This window comes from Camelina sativa, chromosome 11, assembly GCF_000633955.1.
Source record: "Camelina sativa cultivar DH55 chromosome 11, Cs, whole genome shotgun sequence".
NCBI classification, from domain to species: Eukaryota; Viridiplantae; Streptophyta; class Magnoliopsida; order Brassicales; family Brassicaceae; genus Camelina; species Camelina sativa.
This window is the reverse complement of record NC_025695.1, coordinates 8,245,914-8,264,618: the sequence shown is the minus strand read 5'-3', so window position 1 is coordinate 8,264,618 and position 18,705 is coordinate 8,245,914. Positions and strand designations below refer to the sequence as shown.

The 18,705-nt window shown below is 36.7% G+C and overlaps 5 protein-coding genes and 2 pseudogenes across 5 annotated transcripts in view; 5 read left to right on the top strand and 2 right to left on the bottom strand.

Moving 5' to 3' along the window:
- LOC104727748 overlaps positions 1-1,277 on the top strand; it is a gene marked incomplete in the record, with an annotated part of 9,477 nt that extends 8,200 nt beyond the window's left edge. Inside the window, 2 exon segments of the mRNA XM_019231796.1 lie at positions 3-742; positions 835-1,277. Coding sequence (XP_019087341.1) covers positions 3-742; positions 835-1,168 — 1,074 coding nt within the window.
- LOC104727746 lies at positions 2,004-3,279 on the top strand (annotated as a pseudogene).
- LOC104727745 lies at positions 5,147-6,325 on the top strand. The gene is made up of 2 exons (XM_010446821.1): positions 5,147-5,685; positions 5,980-6,325. The coding sequence occupies exons 1-2, from the start codon at positions 5,147-5,149 to the stop codon at positions 6,323-6,325; spliced, it is 885 nt and encodes a 294-aa protein (XP_010445123.1).
- On the top strand, positions 7,924-9,233 carry LOC109127244 (annotated as a pseudogene).
- Positions 11,483-12,757, top strand: LOC104727744. Its single transcript, XM_010446820.1, has 3 exons — positions 11,483-11,536; positions 11,618-12,394; positions 12,461-12,757. Exons 1-3 carry the CDS (start codon positions 11,483-11,485, stop codon positions 12,755-12,757), a joined length of 1,128 nt encoding a protein of 375 aa, XP_010445122.1.
- LOC104722365 (putative clathrin assembly protein At4g25940) lies at positions 12,920-16,209 on the bottom strand. The gene is made up of 14 exons (XM_010440517.1): positions 15,978-16,209; positions 15,808-15,877; positions 15,634-15,731; positions 15,410-15,548; positions 15,192-15,319; positions 14,997-15,110; positions 14,780-14,896; positions 14,621-14,686; positions 14,465-14,545; positions 14,306-14,383; positions 14,035-14,217; positions 13,873-13,948; positions 13,646-13,773; positions 12,920-13,547 (listed from the first exon to the last, which is right to left on the bottom strand). The coding sequence occupies exons 1-14, from the start codon at positions 16,065-16,067 to the stop codon at positions 13,140-13,142; spliced, it is 1,776 nt and encodes a 591-aa protein (XP_010438819.1). The 5' UTR covers positions 16,068-16,209; the 3' UTR covers positions 12,920-13,139.
- On the bottom strand, positions 16,855-17,876 carry LOC104722364 (V-type proton ATPase subunit G3). The gene is made up of 3 exons (XM_010440516.2): positions 17,677-17,876; positions 17,469-17,569; positions 16,855-17,394 (listed from the first exon to the last, which is right to left on the bottom strand). The coding sequence occupies exons 1-3, from the start codon at positions 17,762-17,764 to the stop codon at positions 17,257-17,259; spliced, it is 327 nt and encodes a 108-aa protein (XP_010438818.1). The 5' UTR covers positions 17,765-17,876; the 3' UTR covers positions 16,855-17,256.

Sequence of the window (18,705 nt, the reverse complement as noted above, 5' to 3'; positions counted from 1 at the left end):
CTTACACGAGCGGGTTGGATTCGGATGATAAGACTAAAGTGAATCATCCCTTCTCGTCTAGACCAGCCTACCCGTTTCTGTTGATTGACTACATACTTAACAATCCAGACTCTTCCTCGGATGGTCGCATAACAACATGCGATTACAGTACTCGCAATGAAAAGGCAGTCTTGATTAAGGACAAGGATCTAAAGGAAGAGGTCTGTGATGCGATGACTGTCGGATTTTCACGTTATGGATTGCGAGTCGAGCTTTACTATAACAACGCCGCTAGTTCATATGGTCCAGCCATATTTTACGAGCCCACTGATTCCAAAATAAAAAACGTGGCCACTTATCTACCTCCTCTACCCACCGGTTCCCAAATCCAAAGCCTGGCCATTTCATCTTTACCTATACGAGATAAAGATTGGGTAGTGGGTGTCAAATTATTGGGATCTCAGTTGAGTGTCTGCAGGCCTTTTGGAAGCTGTAAATGGATCAACATCAAAACCATGCCTCACTCTGTAAACCCTTTATCGAACCTCATGTTTTCCAAGAAAGATAAAAGGTTCTACATCCCAACTCTCGGAGGTAACCGCTTGTGTTGTTTGGATCTCCACTCTGAGATACCCGGCTTCACCAGATTCAAGTTTGACACTCTCCCAAAGTCGGTCTTTCAAGAGTTGGCGGACGTGAGTGCATGTTCCAGGACAGACCATCTTGTGGAGTCCCCCACCGGCCAACTTTTCCTCGTCAAGTGGTAATAGCTTTTGTTTTTATAACATACCAATATATATACCAAAATCTCTTTTGCTCGAGTATCATCATATTGGCTCTATCATGTCTTTGCAGGTATGGCGAGGATTCGGAGGACTTTGATGACAACCCACTGAATCACGTAACAAGAAAGTTCATGGTGTTTAGAGAGGGGGAACGATCGCATAAATACAGCAAGACCATGATCTACACAGAAGACATTGGAGATCTTTGCATATTTGTTGGACACAGTCAGGCTTTTTGCGTCCCGGCTAGCTCGTCCCCCGGGCTCAAACCTAACTGCATCTACTTTGTGGGCTATAACTTTGGTGTTTATGATCTCACCACAAAAACTTGCACTACCTTCTGCACTGGAGATAACGTTCCATTAAGGAAATTGAATTTCCCTTACTGGCCTCCTCTACACTAGCTGCTCATAATTGTTATCATTCATATGGCTCTTGTACGTGTTTTTGCTTCACTAATGTTATCGCTGTCTTTGCTTTCCCATGCTATCATTTAGATCCAATGCTATGATACTTCCGTTTCTTAGACCCCAACAAATAGACTTACACGGTAACTGTAAATTTCACACTCTCCCCGATGTTTAATTGTGTGATCAGGTATGGTTTGAAACCGAGAAACCAAGCTTAATTTCTCTATAAAACAGAGCATTGTAAAGATAATTTTTTTTATAAGCTTGTGTAAGAACAATAATCTCTTGTAAATGATTAAAGACTCGAGCTCATCGAGAAATAGAACTCATTAATTATATAATACACTTTTGCACAAATTTAAGATTACAGATTAGGTTTAAATTAATATTAGGGTTAACTTAAGATGAAGATTAGTTTCTGAATTCATATAACTAAGACACACTTTGGCAAGAAAATAATTTAATTATTTATTTCCTGAAACTGGTTATTCTCTATATATTCATATAATATTATATTTCTCTCTACTAGGTTTCCATCATAGATGGGTAAGACGACAGAAGAGACACACGACTAATCAAAATCACAAGTCCCAACACATAGTGTAGGGTATCAACAATGTCTCAGAGTAGTATTAACCGACTCTTCAATCCCTCTGCCTGCAAAAAATTACTCGTAAGAATTCTATTGCTATGAAATAATTAGGGTGTTTTCCTTCCAACTTTTTTTCTTCTTATTGTCTGACTTCTTTGATATAATTAAACATGGTAGAGACACAAGAACGTTCGTCTTTTCTCGTCTACAGCATACACACACAGCACCGATGGTGAGATGGGAGTTACCGCCAAACTACAAACCCCGATCGATAGCTCCTTCTCGTCTACACCAATCTACCCGTTCCTGTTGATAGACTACGTACTTAACATCCCCAAGTACTCTCCTGATGGTCGCGTCATTAAGACCTGCGAATCAGGTGGTTACCTAGATCACGTTCCCAATGTAAGGAAGATATTGATTAGGGATAAGAAACTGGTTGAGGAGGTTCGTCATGCCATGACTGTAGGGTTTTCACATCATGGATTGCGATTCAAGCTTTCGAAAAACTCCCTAGATATCCACATCGATGACAAATCACCACCTGCATGCGTTCATCTACCTCCTCTACCTACAGGTTTCCGAATCCAAAGCGTGGCCGTGTCGTCCTCTTCAAGTGACCTAAATAATACTGAAGATTGGGTCGTTGGTGTCAAGTCCTGGGGATCTCAGTTGAGTCTCTTTAGGCCCGGTCATCAGTGGATTAACATAAAAACCTCGCCCGAGTTTATAAACCCTTTCTCAAGTCTCATGTATTCCAAGAAAGATCAAAGGTTCTACATTCCAGTTCCTGGAGGCGACTACTTGTGCTCCTTGGATCTCTACTTTAAGGAAGGCGACCATCCCGAGTTCATTCTCTTAGCTGATGACACTCCTCAGTCGGTTGTGCCTGAATTGACCCTGCTAAATTCCTCTTCCAGGACAGATCACTGGGTGGAGTCACCCTCCGGTGAACAATTCCTCGTCAAGTGGTATATATACAAGACATTGTTTTTTAATAACAATTATAAAAACTGTTAGGTTACTCCACATTTTGATTTGATTGAGACTTACACCATACAAACTGTATTTAAGGCTTGCTCACCCTAGCTAGGCATACATTTAATGGCTCACCAAACACAAAAGGAGATGAAACATGGTATCTTATATTTTGTTCTTATGTGTTTTTAGGTACGGCCACGACCTAGTGCGCAGTCACAACAAAGTGGAAACGCTCGTGCACATGGCATCACAGTTTATGGTGTTTAGAGCGGACGAATCATGAGATGAAAAGTTTGTGTATTACACAGAAGACATTGGTGATCTTTGCATCTTTCTTGGACATAGTGAGGCTTTCTGCATCCCGGCCAGTTCGTGCCCCGGGCTCAAGCGTAACTGCATCTATTTTGTGGGCTATAACTTTGGTGTTTATGATCTCACCACCAAAACTTGCACTACCTTCTACTCTGAAGAAGACGTTCCATTAAGGAACTTGGAGTTCCCTTACTGGCCTCCTCCAGTTTCTCTCTACTAGTCTACCCATACTTATTAATTTTTTTTTCATTAGTTTTTATGTGGTGTCCTTTTTCATTCTATGCTAATATTAAAATCCTTTTCTACTCTAAGTTCAATGGAAATTTGTGTGGTGTTTTTTATTTCTTCCGAAATATAGTTGGTTTTTTTCACAACACAACAAAGACATAGTTTATACCTACGAAGCACGGGGACGGCAGTTCCATGACGTCTCCCGTCTTAAAAACGTTTTGGGTACGGGGACGGCGAATAAACGGCATGGAAACGTCTCCGGGACGTTTTGCACACGGTGGGGACGGCAACAGTTTATGGGGATGGCAATGATTCTAGTCAAAAACGTTTTTGAAACATTTCTATTGTAAAATAGGGAATTTAACTTTTTTTCTTCCATTGTCCAAAAAAGAAAAGGAAAATTAACCTTTGTCTAATTAGGGTTTACAAATATCAATGCTCTATATATCTCATCTTTTTGCATTCTTACTTCATGTCGACGTCGATCATCGATCGCAAACCCAAACGTCTCTGTTTTTTTTTTTGGTGAAGACAAACTTGTCTGTTTAGCTCTGCAAAAGGTATGTCTCAACTCTCAAGCTTCTTGTTAATTTAATATAATTCAAATCTTTGTCTCTGTAACTTTTTTATCAACTCATTTATACGTTACGTAACTTACGTTTATCAACTTGTTTTTCATAATATTTATATGTAGGTTGATTATTGATATGGCTACTCAAGAAAACAGTGTCGATATATTATAGTCATGTTTAATTATTATTTAATATATTATAGTCATGTTTTGTTTCACGAAAATTCTTTATAAGTGACTTTATTTATTTTATTTTATTAATCTATGGATATTTTTATATTTTATATATTATAAAACTGACATACCCTTGTCGTACTCGTACCCCTAAAATTTTATTTTTCCGTTTCCCGTCCCCGTCCCGTACCCGTCTCCGTATCAGTACCCGTCTCAGTGCAGCATAGGTTTATACATGCAGTACTTGTAAAGTTCATATATACTATCTTCAATGTTCTGACGATTTGCGCATGGAAAAGGCTATAAGTGATCTAGTTCTAGGTGTTTCATTCTTTCCTGGAACAATTTTGAACTGCAGTAACGATGTTTTTCTTGGCATTTCAAATATTTAGATATTAAGCCAGATAATTTGAAATGTGAAAATTTATATTAATTTTTCAAAACAATTAGGACAATATATTTTGATTCCAAAATATGTTATGTTTTTTCCTTAAGAATATTTTATGTATCTTCTTAAATGTAAAGGTTGGTCTCCAAGGCGTGTTTAGTAGATAGTATATTGACTCTCATAGATAATGAATGTACATAATTATCTAACTAATAGAGAATCATATAAAATATACGCAAATCTCTCTATAATATATTTATAATATCTTCTTTGATCATAGAAGATCCTTCGATATATATACGTACCCCCTTTGCATAGCTTCGAAAAATGATGGAAGAGACACAAGACCAATCACCCACATAGATTTTCAACAATGTCTCAACTCATTATCAGCCGCCTCTTGAAGCCCACTGTATGCAAACATTTCCTCGTAAGCTTTTCTTTTCTTCCATAATAATCAACGTTTAATTTCTACTACTTCTGGTTCTAAAATTGGTTTCTGATTACATCAAATGTACCTACCATCGGCAGAGACACAAGAACGTTCGGTTGTTCTCTACGCCGGCCTACCCGTATCTATTAATTGACTTCATCTTAAACACCGCGGATCAGTACTCTTCGGAAGGTCGCTTCAGATGCGTTTCAGCAAGTTCCACAAGTCATTTAAAAGAACAGGAAATTTTGATTAAGGACAAGGAACTGGTGGAAGAGGTTCGTCATGCGATGACTTGTGCATCTTACGACAGTGGAGTGAGATTTTACACGTCAAAACAAACTTTCCTCAGTATCCATTACCAAGATCCCTCTGACCCTAAATCAAAACCTGTGATAGTTGATTTGCCTCCTCTTCCTAAAGGATCCCAAATCCAAAGTCTGGCCATGTCCTCTTCTCCTGACCTAAACAACAAAGACTGGGTAGTGGCCGTCAAGTACTCGGGATCTCAGCTGAGGCTCTATAGGCCTGCTTGTCACGACAACTCTCAGTGGATAGATATCGAAACCACGCCATGCTCTATAAACCCTTTCTCGAGTCTCATGTATTCCAAAAAAGATGAAAGGTTCTACATTCCAACTCCTGGAGGCGAATACTGGTGCTCCTTGGATCTCCACTTCAAGAAGGGTTACCACCCCGACTTTAATATTACGTGGAATGTAAATATTCCTAGATCTTTGATGCACGAGTATTTGCATGAGTTGGATTCGCTTTTGAGGACAGACCATCTGGTGGAGTCACCCTCTGGCGAAAAGTTCCTCGTCAAATGGTAAACAAATCCTAACCTGTACCGTATATTTTCTCCTAAAATAAATGTACAAAAATCTGATTCAAAAAATTTTCATTCTACTAACCCAAGTAAAATGGTAGGTTTGAGAGAAGAAACTCTTTGTTTAATGTTTTCCTTACCATAGGATAATCCGGGCATTTTGCAAATTAAAACGGGATCACTTGATACAAAAAGACAACAATTTAAAACTGTGACAGGTAGTCAAACCGGATGAGTAATCCGGTCACGGTTAAACTTTGTTCTAGTGATTGATCCCATTAGTGGTGATTTCAGGTACAGTGGAGACTCTTTCAAAAATATCAACGGAGTGAGGACCTTCGAGCACAAAACAAAACGGTTCATGGTGTTTAGAACGGATGACCCAAAGAAAGAATTCAAAGTAATGTCATACACAGACAACATTGGAGATCTTTGTATATTTCTTGGACATGGTGAAGCTCTTTGTGTCCCCGCGAGCTCATCTCCTGGGCTCAAGCCTAACTGCATCTATTTTGTAGGGTATACCTTTGGTGTTTACGATATTGCCACCAGACTTTGCACAACCTTCATCACAAATGAAGGTGTATTAAAGTCCACTGAGTTCCCTTACTGGCCTTCTCCAATTCCTCTCTACTCTTAGTGATATGGTTGGTTCACTACTGATTGTGGTTTCTTCTTATGCTAAGATCTAAGCCAGACGATCATCTTTTAAGTATTTTTTTTTAATAAATAAAAATGTTTTAACTCATATAGCTTGTGACATATATAGTTGTAAGTTTTTAACGATCTCTCTAATGGACAAATTCAGTAAGATCTATAAACTTTTTATGACGATAAACTGAAGTTTGAGTCCGGTCCAAAACACAAACAGTCCATCAACAGCAGTTTCTGTCTTTCTGAATTCTGAGCAACCAACAACATTTGATTTTTTTATCAGCCCAACCAAAAATCAACATCGGATGCCATTTTAACGCCCAGTTTCTTTTATTAGCCCAAACATAAAATGGACTAAACCCCAACTAAGACCAGACCAGATCATTTAACTAACCTAACCAGGTAGCTAAGCTGATATTAAACCAAAAGGCAATGTTTTTACTAACCAGCTGCTCTTTGTTTAAAGTCTTAAGAGGATAAAATTTTCATGTCATTCCATTATAAAAAAAACTAGGTTTTAACGTACGGTACACCACGGGACTACATTTTTAAAATTTTAAATATTTTAAATACGTATATTATATTTGTTTGCTATTTTGCTGTTGTTTTATTAATTTTTAAATTATATACCTATAACTATTTATTGAATTTACGGGACAATTTTAATGTTTATATATGATTTTAAATAAAATGGTTAAGTTTTTTTTTGTTTTTTAATAGAAATGTTACTATGTTATCTAAGTTTTGACCCGCGGTACACCGCTTGATTGTGTTTTTTATGTAGAATAATATAGAGATATGTGAGAAGTAATAGTTATTTTATGTGTTTAATGTATATAAAAATTAATTATTTTCATTTTTAATTTATCAATTACTCGGTTTATTGTTAGCATTTACTCGTTCTCTTTGTTATTCTTGTTTAGGAAATTGGAGATATTGTTTGTTTCTATTCTCAATTTTAAGCTAATATTATGTATATTTCTTCCATATATATAGAAAATATTAAATGGAAACTATTAATTAAGCCGAGATAATTTAGGAAAACTAACAGATTTTTTCTCTAAAAATCTCTATTAAAATAGGTTTGAAGATTTTTATGGGATTAAAAATTTAATGTGTAGAGATATTTGTGGAAAAATCGAAATGTATAAATGTTGTCCAGCTATTTATGGCAATAAACGTATCAAATTAGGTAGATTTAAATAGTTCCATTAATTGAGTTTCTATGAAATGTTATTTTATGAAAATTGTTAGGGGTTAATGTTGTAAATAAAACATATTAAATAAGCAAAACTTGAAGGACATAAACAAAAATGTACTTCAAATATAATAATATAGATGAAATAGATTATTAATGTATATCTCCTTAGATTTACTGTTATCTCCATAAAGATTCTTCTTCTATACACAAGATAGAATAAAGGATATATGTGTAATGTAGTTGTGTACAAAACCCTATATGTATATATGCCTATATATTGTAAATCATAATATCGATACAATCAAAGCATTTCCTTAGATTGTGAACTTGGTGCGTTCTTTTTATATTACTCTGAGACGACATAGTTTAGGGTTTTTTCGACGATGTCTCAGCTCATCACCCGACTCTTGATGTCATCTGTCTGCAAAAATGTCATCGTAAGTTCTTTATTTGTTATGTGATAACTTGGAGTTTCCTTTTGGTTCTTACTCATCGTATGATTACTTGTATATATATATATATATATATATATGTGGCCAATGGCCATGCAGACACACAACAACACCAAGGTTAGGATGTTCTGCTCTAAGCCAACACACCCGTACTTGTTGATTGACCACCTCCTTAAGGCCAACAACTGTTCCAGTGATCAAGTCTACTACGATGATGAATTCATAGAGAGACTCGTGATTAAGGACAAGGGACTCAGAGAAGAGGTCCGAGTGGCGATGATCGATGGAATTCCCACATGAACATGGATATAGAGTTACCTTGGAGGAACCGGAGGATGATGATTCCACAAATCTCGTGCTGGTCAATAACACACCATCTGACCCGGTGAAACTTCATCTACCACCTCTGCCTAGTAGTTCTCGAATCCAGAACGTGGCAATGTCCAACTCTCGTAACATGATGAAGCATGAATTGGTAGTGGCGGTCAAGTTCTTGGGATCTGACGTGTATCTGTGCGAGCCCTTCAGCGGCTCTTGCTCTCGATGGATCAACATCGATACCACTGGTTCTGTACACCCTTTCTCGAGTCTAATGTATTCAAAGAAGAATAAAAAGTTTTTCACTGTTGGTCCTTCTGGACAATACTATTGGTCCTTGGATCTCGACGCCAAGGAGGAAGATTTCGAACCCAAGTTCCACTACTTGTCTAGTCAAACCGACCATATTAAGAAGGTGCTTCGGACGGATTTGGAAGACTTCATCTGGTGTTCCAGAACGGACCACTTGGTGGAGTCACCCTCCGGCGAACATTTCCTCGTCAAGTGGTACATAATAACTTATTTCTTTTGACATATGCATGCACAAGTTTGATAATCTAATATATGCTGAAACATATAGATATCTTACTTGCAGGTTCGGCCAGGAAGGCAAGGTCTGGGAAGACGAAACACTCTTCCATACAACAAAAAGGTTTTTGGTGTTTAGAGTGGATACAATTTGCGGTGATTTGGTTTACACGAGAGACATTGGAGATCTTTGTATCTTTCTTGGACATAATGAAGCATGTTGTGTCCCTGCACGCTCGTCTCCTGGACTCAAGCCTAACTCTATCTATTATGTTGGCCGTAACTTTGGTGTTCACGACATCAACACCGAAGTTAGCACTACCTTCTACACAAAAGATAACCTTCCAATAAGTTCAACTGAGTTCCCTTACTGGCCTGCTCCATCCTCTTACTAGTGACTTTGATATCATATCGGATGTCCTTTTATATTGTGTGGCTCTTTGTGGCCTGCAATATTATTTCGTAATATTTTTTTGGGTTTGGTTCATGTAGTACTTACCAGTTAATTAATGTTTTATTGGTTAGTAGATCTCTGACTATTTGGAAATCAAACATGGCAGAACTCGTTTTACCTTTCTTAATCACAAAAACTTGGAGATCCAACTACAAAACGACAAGCAGTCTGATGCAACATTGCTTTTTTTCTCAACGCATATAAATAATTTGCAAAGAGTTTAGGCAAACAAGTTCTGAAAGATTTTAGGAAATAGGCAGAGACAATATGACACATAATTAAAATACCGTAAGAAATCATCAGTGGGTAGAGAGTTGTCTAGTAGAAAGAATTAACACCCTAAAGAAAACAAAGGTAACCAAGCGAAAGAGAGATATTATTAACTGAGATGTTGTAACTCTAGAGGAGCATATGATGATGGTAAATATATCTTAATCGTCTATTTTCCCCTAAAACAAATGTACAAAAATCTGATTATTCAACAGTTCTTGATTCTACAGTACTAACCAAGTAAACTGGTAGGTTTGAGAGAAATGTTTAATGTTTTGTTCACCATAAGATATACATCGGGCCTTGTGCAACCGGGATCACTTGTTAATTACAAAAAGACAACGATTTAAAACCATAACGGCCGGCACGGTTAAACTTAGTTCTAGTGATTAGACCTGGTTTCATAATTTTCTTGTTTGAGTATTTCAAAGTATTTGAAAACATATATAATGTGACTCTTGAATATATTTTCTAGTTAGCTTACTAAATAAAGTTTAGAATATGTTTGTAAACGTGATTTTAACGGTAGAAAGGACTAGATATTTGCTATGACTGGTTTCAAACTGGTTTTCATGACTCATGAGTCAGTGCGAATAATGCTTTCAACTAAAACAGTGACCGCATAATTGGATTTGGCCAGTTCAAATGGCTGGTACGGTCCTGTTTTTGAGTTATTGCAAATGATTATAAGTTTGATTCATTATTTGTGATTTCAGGTACAGTGGAGACTCTTTCAGGAATATCAACGGAGTGAGGACGGTCGGGCACATAACAAAACGGTTCATGGTGTTTAGAACGGATGACCCAAAGGAAGAATTCAAAGTAATGTGATACACAGAGAACATTGGAGATCTTTGTATATTTCTTGGACATGGTGAAGCTCTTCGGGTCCCCGCGAGCTCGTCTCATGGGCTCAAGCCTAACTGCTCAAGCCTAACTGCATCTATTTATCGTAAATACCTTTGGTGTTTACGATATCGCCACCAGACTTTGCACAACCTTCATCACAAATGCCATTTGAAGGCCCAGTTTTCTTATTGTCAGCTCAAACACAAAAGGGACTACCAACAAATACGACCAAACCAGATCATTTAAGTATTTAACTAACCTAACCAATTAATATTAAACCAGAAGTCACATTCGGGTGTATTCAACTTGACATTATAAGTTATTTGTGTAAAATTTACAAATCCTACATTATTCAATCATGAATTTTAAAAAGTCTATTAAAATTCATTGTTATTGAACTGATGATTTAAAAATCTACTTTAAAATCCACTGTTATTCAAAACAGTTTGTGCATTTGGATTTTAATGACTTTTAGGGATTCTGGAAGATTTGAGAGGATTTGTTTAGTTAAAAATACAGAAATCCAAATCTCATAATTTTATGTGGGATTTGAAAGAATTTTACAGAAAATCATATCAACTTCGCTAAAATCTAACAAAATTCCAAATTTCCTAAATCCCATCAAATTCTTCAAAATCATGGTTTCAATACACCCTTCTCAAAATAAGCCAATGTTTTCACAGTTGTTAAGAGTCTTTAGACGATATATATTTTCATGTCATTTCATTAAATATAAGAAAGAAAAAATAAAACATCAAATATTGTCCAAACGGAACCATCAAACCCAAACCGGATACTCTTCTCCAAGTTTCATATCTCTTCCTCATCACGTATTGTATCTCACAGAAACATTATGTAAATGATCTTTAGTCGATCTTCTTTCCTGTATTGCAAACACCTTACAATGTTAATAAACATCACAAATTCTCCACAGACCTTCACCTTGTTCATATCTCCTTAGATTTAATGTTATCTTCGTCTTCTTCTTCTATATATATATTATCTCCAAGGCGTTCTCTTTATATTACTCTGAGACGACCAAATCACCAAAATAGTTTAGGGTTTTCGACGATGTCTCAGCTCATCAACCGACTCTTGAAGCCATCTGTCTGCAAAAATGTCATCGTAAGTTTCTTTATTTGTTATGCGATATGACTTGGAGTTTCCTTTTGGTTCTTACTCATTGTATACATGGCATGCATGCAGAGATACAACAACACGAAGGGTCGGATGTTCTGCTCTAAGCCAACACACCCGTACTTGTTGATCGACCACCTACTTAAGGCCAACACCTCTCACAATGATCAAGTACACTACGATGATGAATACAGAGAGAAACTCGTGATTAAGGACAAGGGACTCAGAGAAGAGGTCCGAGTGGCGATGACCGATGGAATTCCACATAATAAAGATGGATATAGAGTTACCTTGGAGGAATCGGAGGACAATAATTCCACAAATCTCATGCTGGTCAGTAACACACCATCTGACTCGATCAAACTTCATCTACCTCCTCTGCCTAGTAGTTCTCGAATCCAGAACGTGGCAATGTCCAACTCTCGTAACATGATGAAGGATGAATTGGTAGTGGCGGTCAAGTTCTTGGGATCTGACGTGTATCTGTGCGAGCCCTTCAGCGGCTCTGGCTCTCAATGGATCAACATCAATACCTCTGGTTCTGTACACCCTTTCTCGAGTCTAATGTATTCAAAGAAGAACAATAAGTTTCTCACTGTTTGTCCTTCTGGACTGTACTATTGGTCCTTGGATCTCCACGCCATGGAGGAGGAAGATTATTTCGAACCCAAGTTCCACTACTTGTCTAATCAAACGGACCATGTAAAGGAGGTGCTTCGGATAGATTTGGAAGAGTTCATCTGGTGTTCCAGAACGGACCACTTCGTGGAGTCCCCCTCCGGCGAACATTTCCTCGTCAAATGGTACCTAATAACTTATATTTTTATGCACAAGTTTGGTAATTTAGTATATGCTGAAACATATAGATATCTTATTTGCAGGTTCGGCCAGGAAGGCAAGAACTGGGAAAAGGGAACAATCTACCATAAAACAAAAGGGTTTTTGGTGTTTAGAGTGGATACAATATGCGGTGATTTGGTTTACACGGAAGACATTGGAGATCTTTGTATCTTTCTTGGACATAATGAAGCATGCTGTGTCCCTGCAAGCTCGTCTCCTGGACTCAGGCCTAACTCTATCTATTATGTGGGCCGTAACTTTGGTGTTCACGACATCGCAGCCGATATTACCACTACCTTCTACGCAAAAGATAACCTTCCGTTAACATCAACTGAGTTCCCTTACTGGCCTGCTCCATCCTCTTACTAGTGAATTTGATATCATATCGGATGTCCTTTTATATTGCGTGGCTCTTTGTGGCCTTCAATATTATTTCGTGATTGTTTTTTGGGTTTTGGTTCATGTACTTATTTGGTTAGTAGATCTCTGACTATTTGGAATAAAACATGGCAGAACTCGTTTTACCTTTCTTAATCACAACTAGCTCAACGCATATAAATAATTTGCAGGGTAAAAAGTATAGGCAAACAAGTTCTGAAAGATTGTTAAAAATAGGCAGAGACAAAATGACACATAATTAAAATGCCTAAGAAATCATCAGTGACTAGAGTTGTCTAGTAGAAAGAATAACACCCTAAAAAAAAAAAAGAGAGAGAAAGAGAGATATATTATTAACTGAGATGTTGTAACTCTAGAGGAGCATATGATGATGGTTGTTTTGCTGCGGACCAGCTGAGCCTGGCGGAGGAGGGAGGGCCATGAAAGGCTCTCCAAAAGGATTAGAAGGAGAAGGACCTGCTGAGAACTGATGATGATTATGATGATCATGAGGATGAGTGTAATTGTAGGGACTCTGATGCATCATCATCATCTGTTGTTGCTGTTGTTGTTGCATTGCCATTTGAACGTTAGTGGGAGGAGCAATGTTGTTTGACATTGCAAAAGGATCTTGTTGCATCTCGAATGGGTTTGGTGGTGGTGCTGCTGCTGATGTGTCTGTGCCACCATGTCCATACCCGGCATTGGTTAGTTGGATCTGTCTCCTAGCTGAATCATCTTCGTACAGACTGTCAAGTAATAGATTGTCGAATCCTCCTGCCTATAAATACAAGAAAAGAAAACAAGCTCATTCTAGTTTGAGAGTAGAAACAGAGAGTTTTATATTCAAATAGATGTTGTTGTGTTAGATTTAATTACAAGTTTTGTGTTAGGCGTGGGGCGAGGATTGTTGTTGTTGTTCTGAGGAGTGACTAATGCCAGTTCCCAACCGGATCCACCAGTTTCTATTAAACTTAAACTGTTTGATGGGCCTGGAGCTTCTTGACCTGCAGAGACACAAAAAAAGTTCACCAATTTCATTTCTTCCTCCAATAGTGTTACAGAGAAAGTATCCAGTTTTGGTCAAGAATCAGATTTTTTGCTACCTGGTGGATATATTGCAAGAGCCAATGCATTGCGGTCCTCTATCTCTGTGGCTTTTGGGTTTATCTCACTCAAGCCCTGTGAAGGAGAAGAAAAGGTTGAGAATTTTAGCCAAAAGAGATATAATAAGTACACATGAGGATGATGTGTAGAAGAAGATTCACCAGCAGATCATCAGTGTCTATCAAGAAAGAAGGTTTAGCTTCTTCCTCTTCTATTTTTTCTTCTTCTTGGATAAGAGGTTGTTCTCCTTCGGTGTTTTCATTTTCGGCTTCTGCAGGTTCTTCAGGCTGCGCACATTGTTCTTCTTCTTCTTGTTGTTCTTCTTCATCTTTTTCCTGGTACTCCTGTAAAACAAAATGCCAAGTCATATAAAAAAAAAAGACTTATTTTGGATCAGTATCAACCAAATATGATGAGAGTTGAGTTTCTTACCAGCTTTTTCTGAACAGAACCACTCTGAGGAGCTTCTTTAATGTAATCTTCCATTGTTACAAGAAAGGAAGGAGGAGGCTGAAACAAGTTTTTAGATAATAGTTCTTTTGAGCTGATCAATCTTCACAATTTCATTTTATCATAAGTTAAAGAAAGAACCTGTCTTAAGGTTGGGAACTGAAAGTTCCTAGCGAGCTCTAGACCTTTGCAGTACTCATAAAAATCAGCCAGTTTAGCAGCCTGTGCAGTTGAAAACATTATTAGGCAAGCTTCCGAAAGATCAAGACTTAGTCTATAGCTTTAGCGAGCTTTTACCTGTTCGCCAGCTCGTTTGTATATATTTAGAGCTTTCACTGCATCATGTCTTGACATCTCAAAGAACTAAGTCAAGAGCAGAGATATATACTTCAGTGATACTAACTTAAAGAACTGAAGTAAAATGATACTAAAGAAGAGGAGATTTTTTCTACAAACCATGTCCACAAGATTAATGATTCCATCATTAATAGCACAGTATATTTTGAAGCTTTCTTTAAGCACCAATGCAAGAGCGTATTGGATTAGGTAGTTGCTATAGGCTGTTACTTCAGGCTGCAAAGCTGAAAACAGATTAAGAAATCGTCTGATGTAAAAAACAAAAACAAAAAAAAAAAAATTGGAAGATTTTAGAGTTTGGATATATAACTTTTACCTGACAACCAATAAGCCTGTAAAGCAGTTGTTGCAAAGCAGGTAACTGCTCTAGCAGTTCTTCATCAGACAACATCCTTGTTCTATACGTTTGAGAAGCATTGGAATCTACGTTCTGGAAGATTGATTTTTGAGTATTTAATGAGATTCTTGTGTTTGTTTAAGTAAAGGGTGAGAATGAAGTTGAGAAACAAACCTTGGAAGATGCACCTGAGCCTTTTGGTAAACGTTCTGCTTCTATGTCATATTTTAAACCCCGATAGCATTCAAGCCGCTCTTCGAGGAAAAGCGCGTATGTCCTAATCCATGCAGAGCAATCCCAAGCTGCAACAACAAGTCAAGAAAATGTTTTGAATAATTTCCACTAGGAACACCAAAGCTATGGAACTAAAGATATAGGAGAGGCTATTTCACCAAGAGGACTTGTGTCGTCTTTGAAGTTGGATATACGAAGCATATGTCCTCTGCGAGAGTAATTGAGAAGCTCTTCTCTGAATGTTGGATCACCTTCTCTTAATGTTCTATGAATGACTATTAACACCTTGATCGCAACCTACGTGTTGGAAACGCAAATCTAAGCAAAACCCTAAAAACAGAGTTTTTATTTAATGGAAGGAGTAAAAGTTTACAAAACTCACAACCCAATTGCGAGTTTTGGACAATCTCTTGGCTAATGCGTGAATGCAGTAAGCAACATCTGCTCGTGGTTGGACTACAGATGTAGCCGAGAATATTTCTACACAAAGAGATGTAAAAACTCATAAACGTCTCTGATCATAACCAAAATCAAAAGGGTTTGGTAAGATACTTACTACGCATATGACGTTCTTTAGGAGCAGATTCTACATGATTTGTGGCCTTGACGATCGCAACATCCAAATCCTAATTTCATATTAAATTGTTCATCGGTTAATTACATAAATTTAAAAAAAAAAAATTTAGAAACCAAAAGTATTTGAATTATGAAATATGTGAGTCTGACCTTGAATTCGCTGTTGACCTTGGCGATGCTTACGGTGGTGGAATCTTTAATTGCTCCGACGGCTTTACGGAAACTGTGAAACGTTGCCATCTAAGCGAATAAATCGGAATCTGGAAAAAGATTGTTAATTTATTCCGGCGATCACCGGAATAGTGTAACGATCTGGTTACGATGGAGAGAGATGTAAAGAGGAAGGAGAAGATAAAAAGGGATGATGAAGACGAAGACGAAGACCAAGTTTGGTATATATGCTCTGTTTTTGTTGTTACTTGTTAGTCGCCTTACAACGAACAGAACACAATATAACAGACTTTTCAACAACAAGCTCTTCTCTCTCTTCTTGCCCTACCATGACGTGCGTAACGGAATCTTGATTTTTTTTTTTTTTTTTTTTTCATTTTAAATTTAATTTATAAAATAGTATTTCATTGTCATTGTAAATTATCGTAATAATTTGTATTGAAATAGTATCTCATTTACCAAATCAATTTTTTTTTTAACGTTAACAAATATTTTATTTGTTTTGAAACAAAACCTAAACAAATCAAGAACTATATAATCGGATGCTACAGGTGCAATTTCTAAAATAATGTATCCGTAATTTTTGTACCAATTAAGCTGATTTATCGTTGAATTTTATTACCAATGTAATTTCATTTTTTTATCCTCATTTTTAATAAAATTATTCATGTATATATATATATATATTCTTCTACAAGAAATTGAGAGCACTGTTAAAGCTAAGCCATATGGACCTAATGTGTCGGACTCGAATCCGTAGGCTTCAGACATACGGTGGTTCTGATTTGGATCATACTCGTCAAACCAGCTACTACGGCATATATCATTGCTTGTTTTGTTCCAAATGCTCAATTATTTCTCTTACTGAATGCCATTTCCAAGTTACAGTTTCACTTTGTTCAAGAAATGTAATAATTTGTACTCAGCGTACAATAAACATACAAAAAAAATTAACCAACCACTGCATTTATCTTGCATGCATGTTTCCTCTTTTGTTGTTGTACATATAATTCAACACTTGTGTACTTTTAACACGATTTTCCCTTCTTTATTGTTTTACCAATTATACCTTCATGAGTTTATGCATCTAATGTTTGTTTTAGTTTCCTTCATGTTAATGTGTTTATATACCCATGGACTATGTATTTTGGCTCTAATGTGCACAAGAGATCATGGGCCAGAAAGATTTGGAGCTGAAGAATCAAAACAATTTTATTATCAGGGAGGATAAGGTACTATGAGGTCAGTGAAGTGAGAATCATGCTCCAGTAGTGGTTACGTATTTGATGAGCATCTTGACAATGTCCTTGGAGACCTTTGAGCTAGAGTCCTTAAGGTTCTTAATCCTGCCTTCTGTTTCATCATCTAAACGTTTTGTAATTGCTTCTTGATCCGTCTGAAACAAAAGGTAATGAATGAGTACAAATCAATATCTCACTAGCTGGTTTTGTTTTGGTGTTGATTAATTACCCCAGAAACTTGTGCTTGATACTCTTCTTCTAATTTGGACCTGTACTCTTCCATCTCCCTCTCAGCCTCGTCTTTCGCTTGCTTCATTCTTGCTAGTTTTGCTGATCATTGATCCATCCATGAACAAAAGAAAATGAATAGACAAAAAGGATTCAAAACCAAAATCTTACTATTGGAGCCAAGAAACCGTGAAGGAGAATGACTATACCGGTCCTCGCAGCCGAAACAATCCGTCCCGCTTCTTGTTCAGCAGTTAAAAGCATCTGAATCCCACCTTGGCCTCTTAAAGAATCCATGGCTTATGTTCTCTTCAAGGACAATGAAAGTACTTGTGTTTATTCTTCTGAAAATTTTGGTGTGAGAGATGGAATTTGTAGGTATAAGCCTCTTTGGTTATGGTTTAGTTAGATGGAGAGTGTTTTTCTCCTTGGTTATTGGAGTTAGTTTTTGACTCGTTTTTTTTCTTCTTCAAATTATAATATTTTTAGAAAACAATATATGTGATTCCAGGGTGAGTGTGGATTTTTATTAAAACATACTATATATAGAGTCACAACTGACTACCAATCATCCGATCCAGAGACGAGAGGTAATATATATGTATTTACGATTTAAAAACATTGTGTGGAATAAAGTTGATAATTAAACTGTAAATTAAAAGAAGAAATTATAACATGTGACTCTAAAATAAATCTAGATAAAATTAATGATCCATTAAATTTCTTATGTTTTCCTTTAATTGTGAGAAGCAATATGTGTTTCTCTTCGAAACTCTTGTATTAAGAGTTAAAATACCTTGAAATAAAACTTATACTACCAATCTAGTTCATACTCATATATATGATCAAAGAAAAACGATATTATCAACATTAATCCTTTAATAGCCAGCTCAAAGACGTCATTTTCACTGATATAAATGCAAAATACTATAATAAGCAGGATGGAGAATGCCCAAAACTAATACATCATGCACATGCAGTTGCATAATTACTTTTTGGATAGTCAAAATGTGCATGATATACTTTGCATTTAATTTTCCACCACGCATTTCCCTCTTAGAAAAAGAGAGAATTAAAATTGTCACACCCATACGGCCATACAAATTGTATATCAACATAGACAAGTCGTTCGAGTTTAGAAAACAAAATTTGTTTTCTTCAATTTATCTATTTGTAAAGATCATGTAAATAAATTAGTTCACAAAAATATGAATAGGATGTGGTTGTTTTCGGTTATC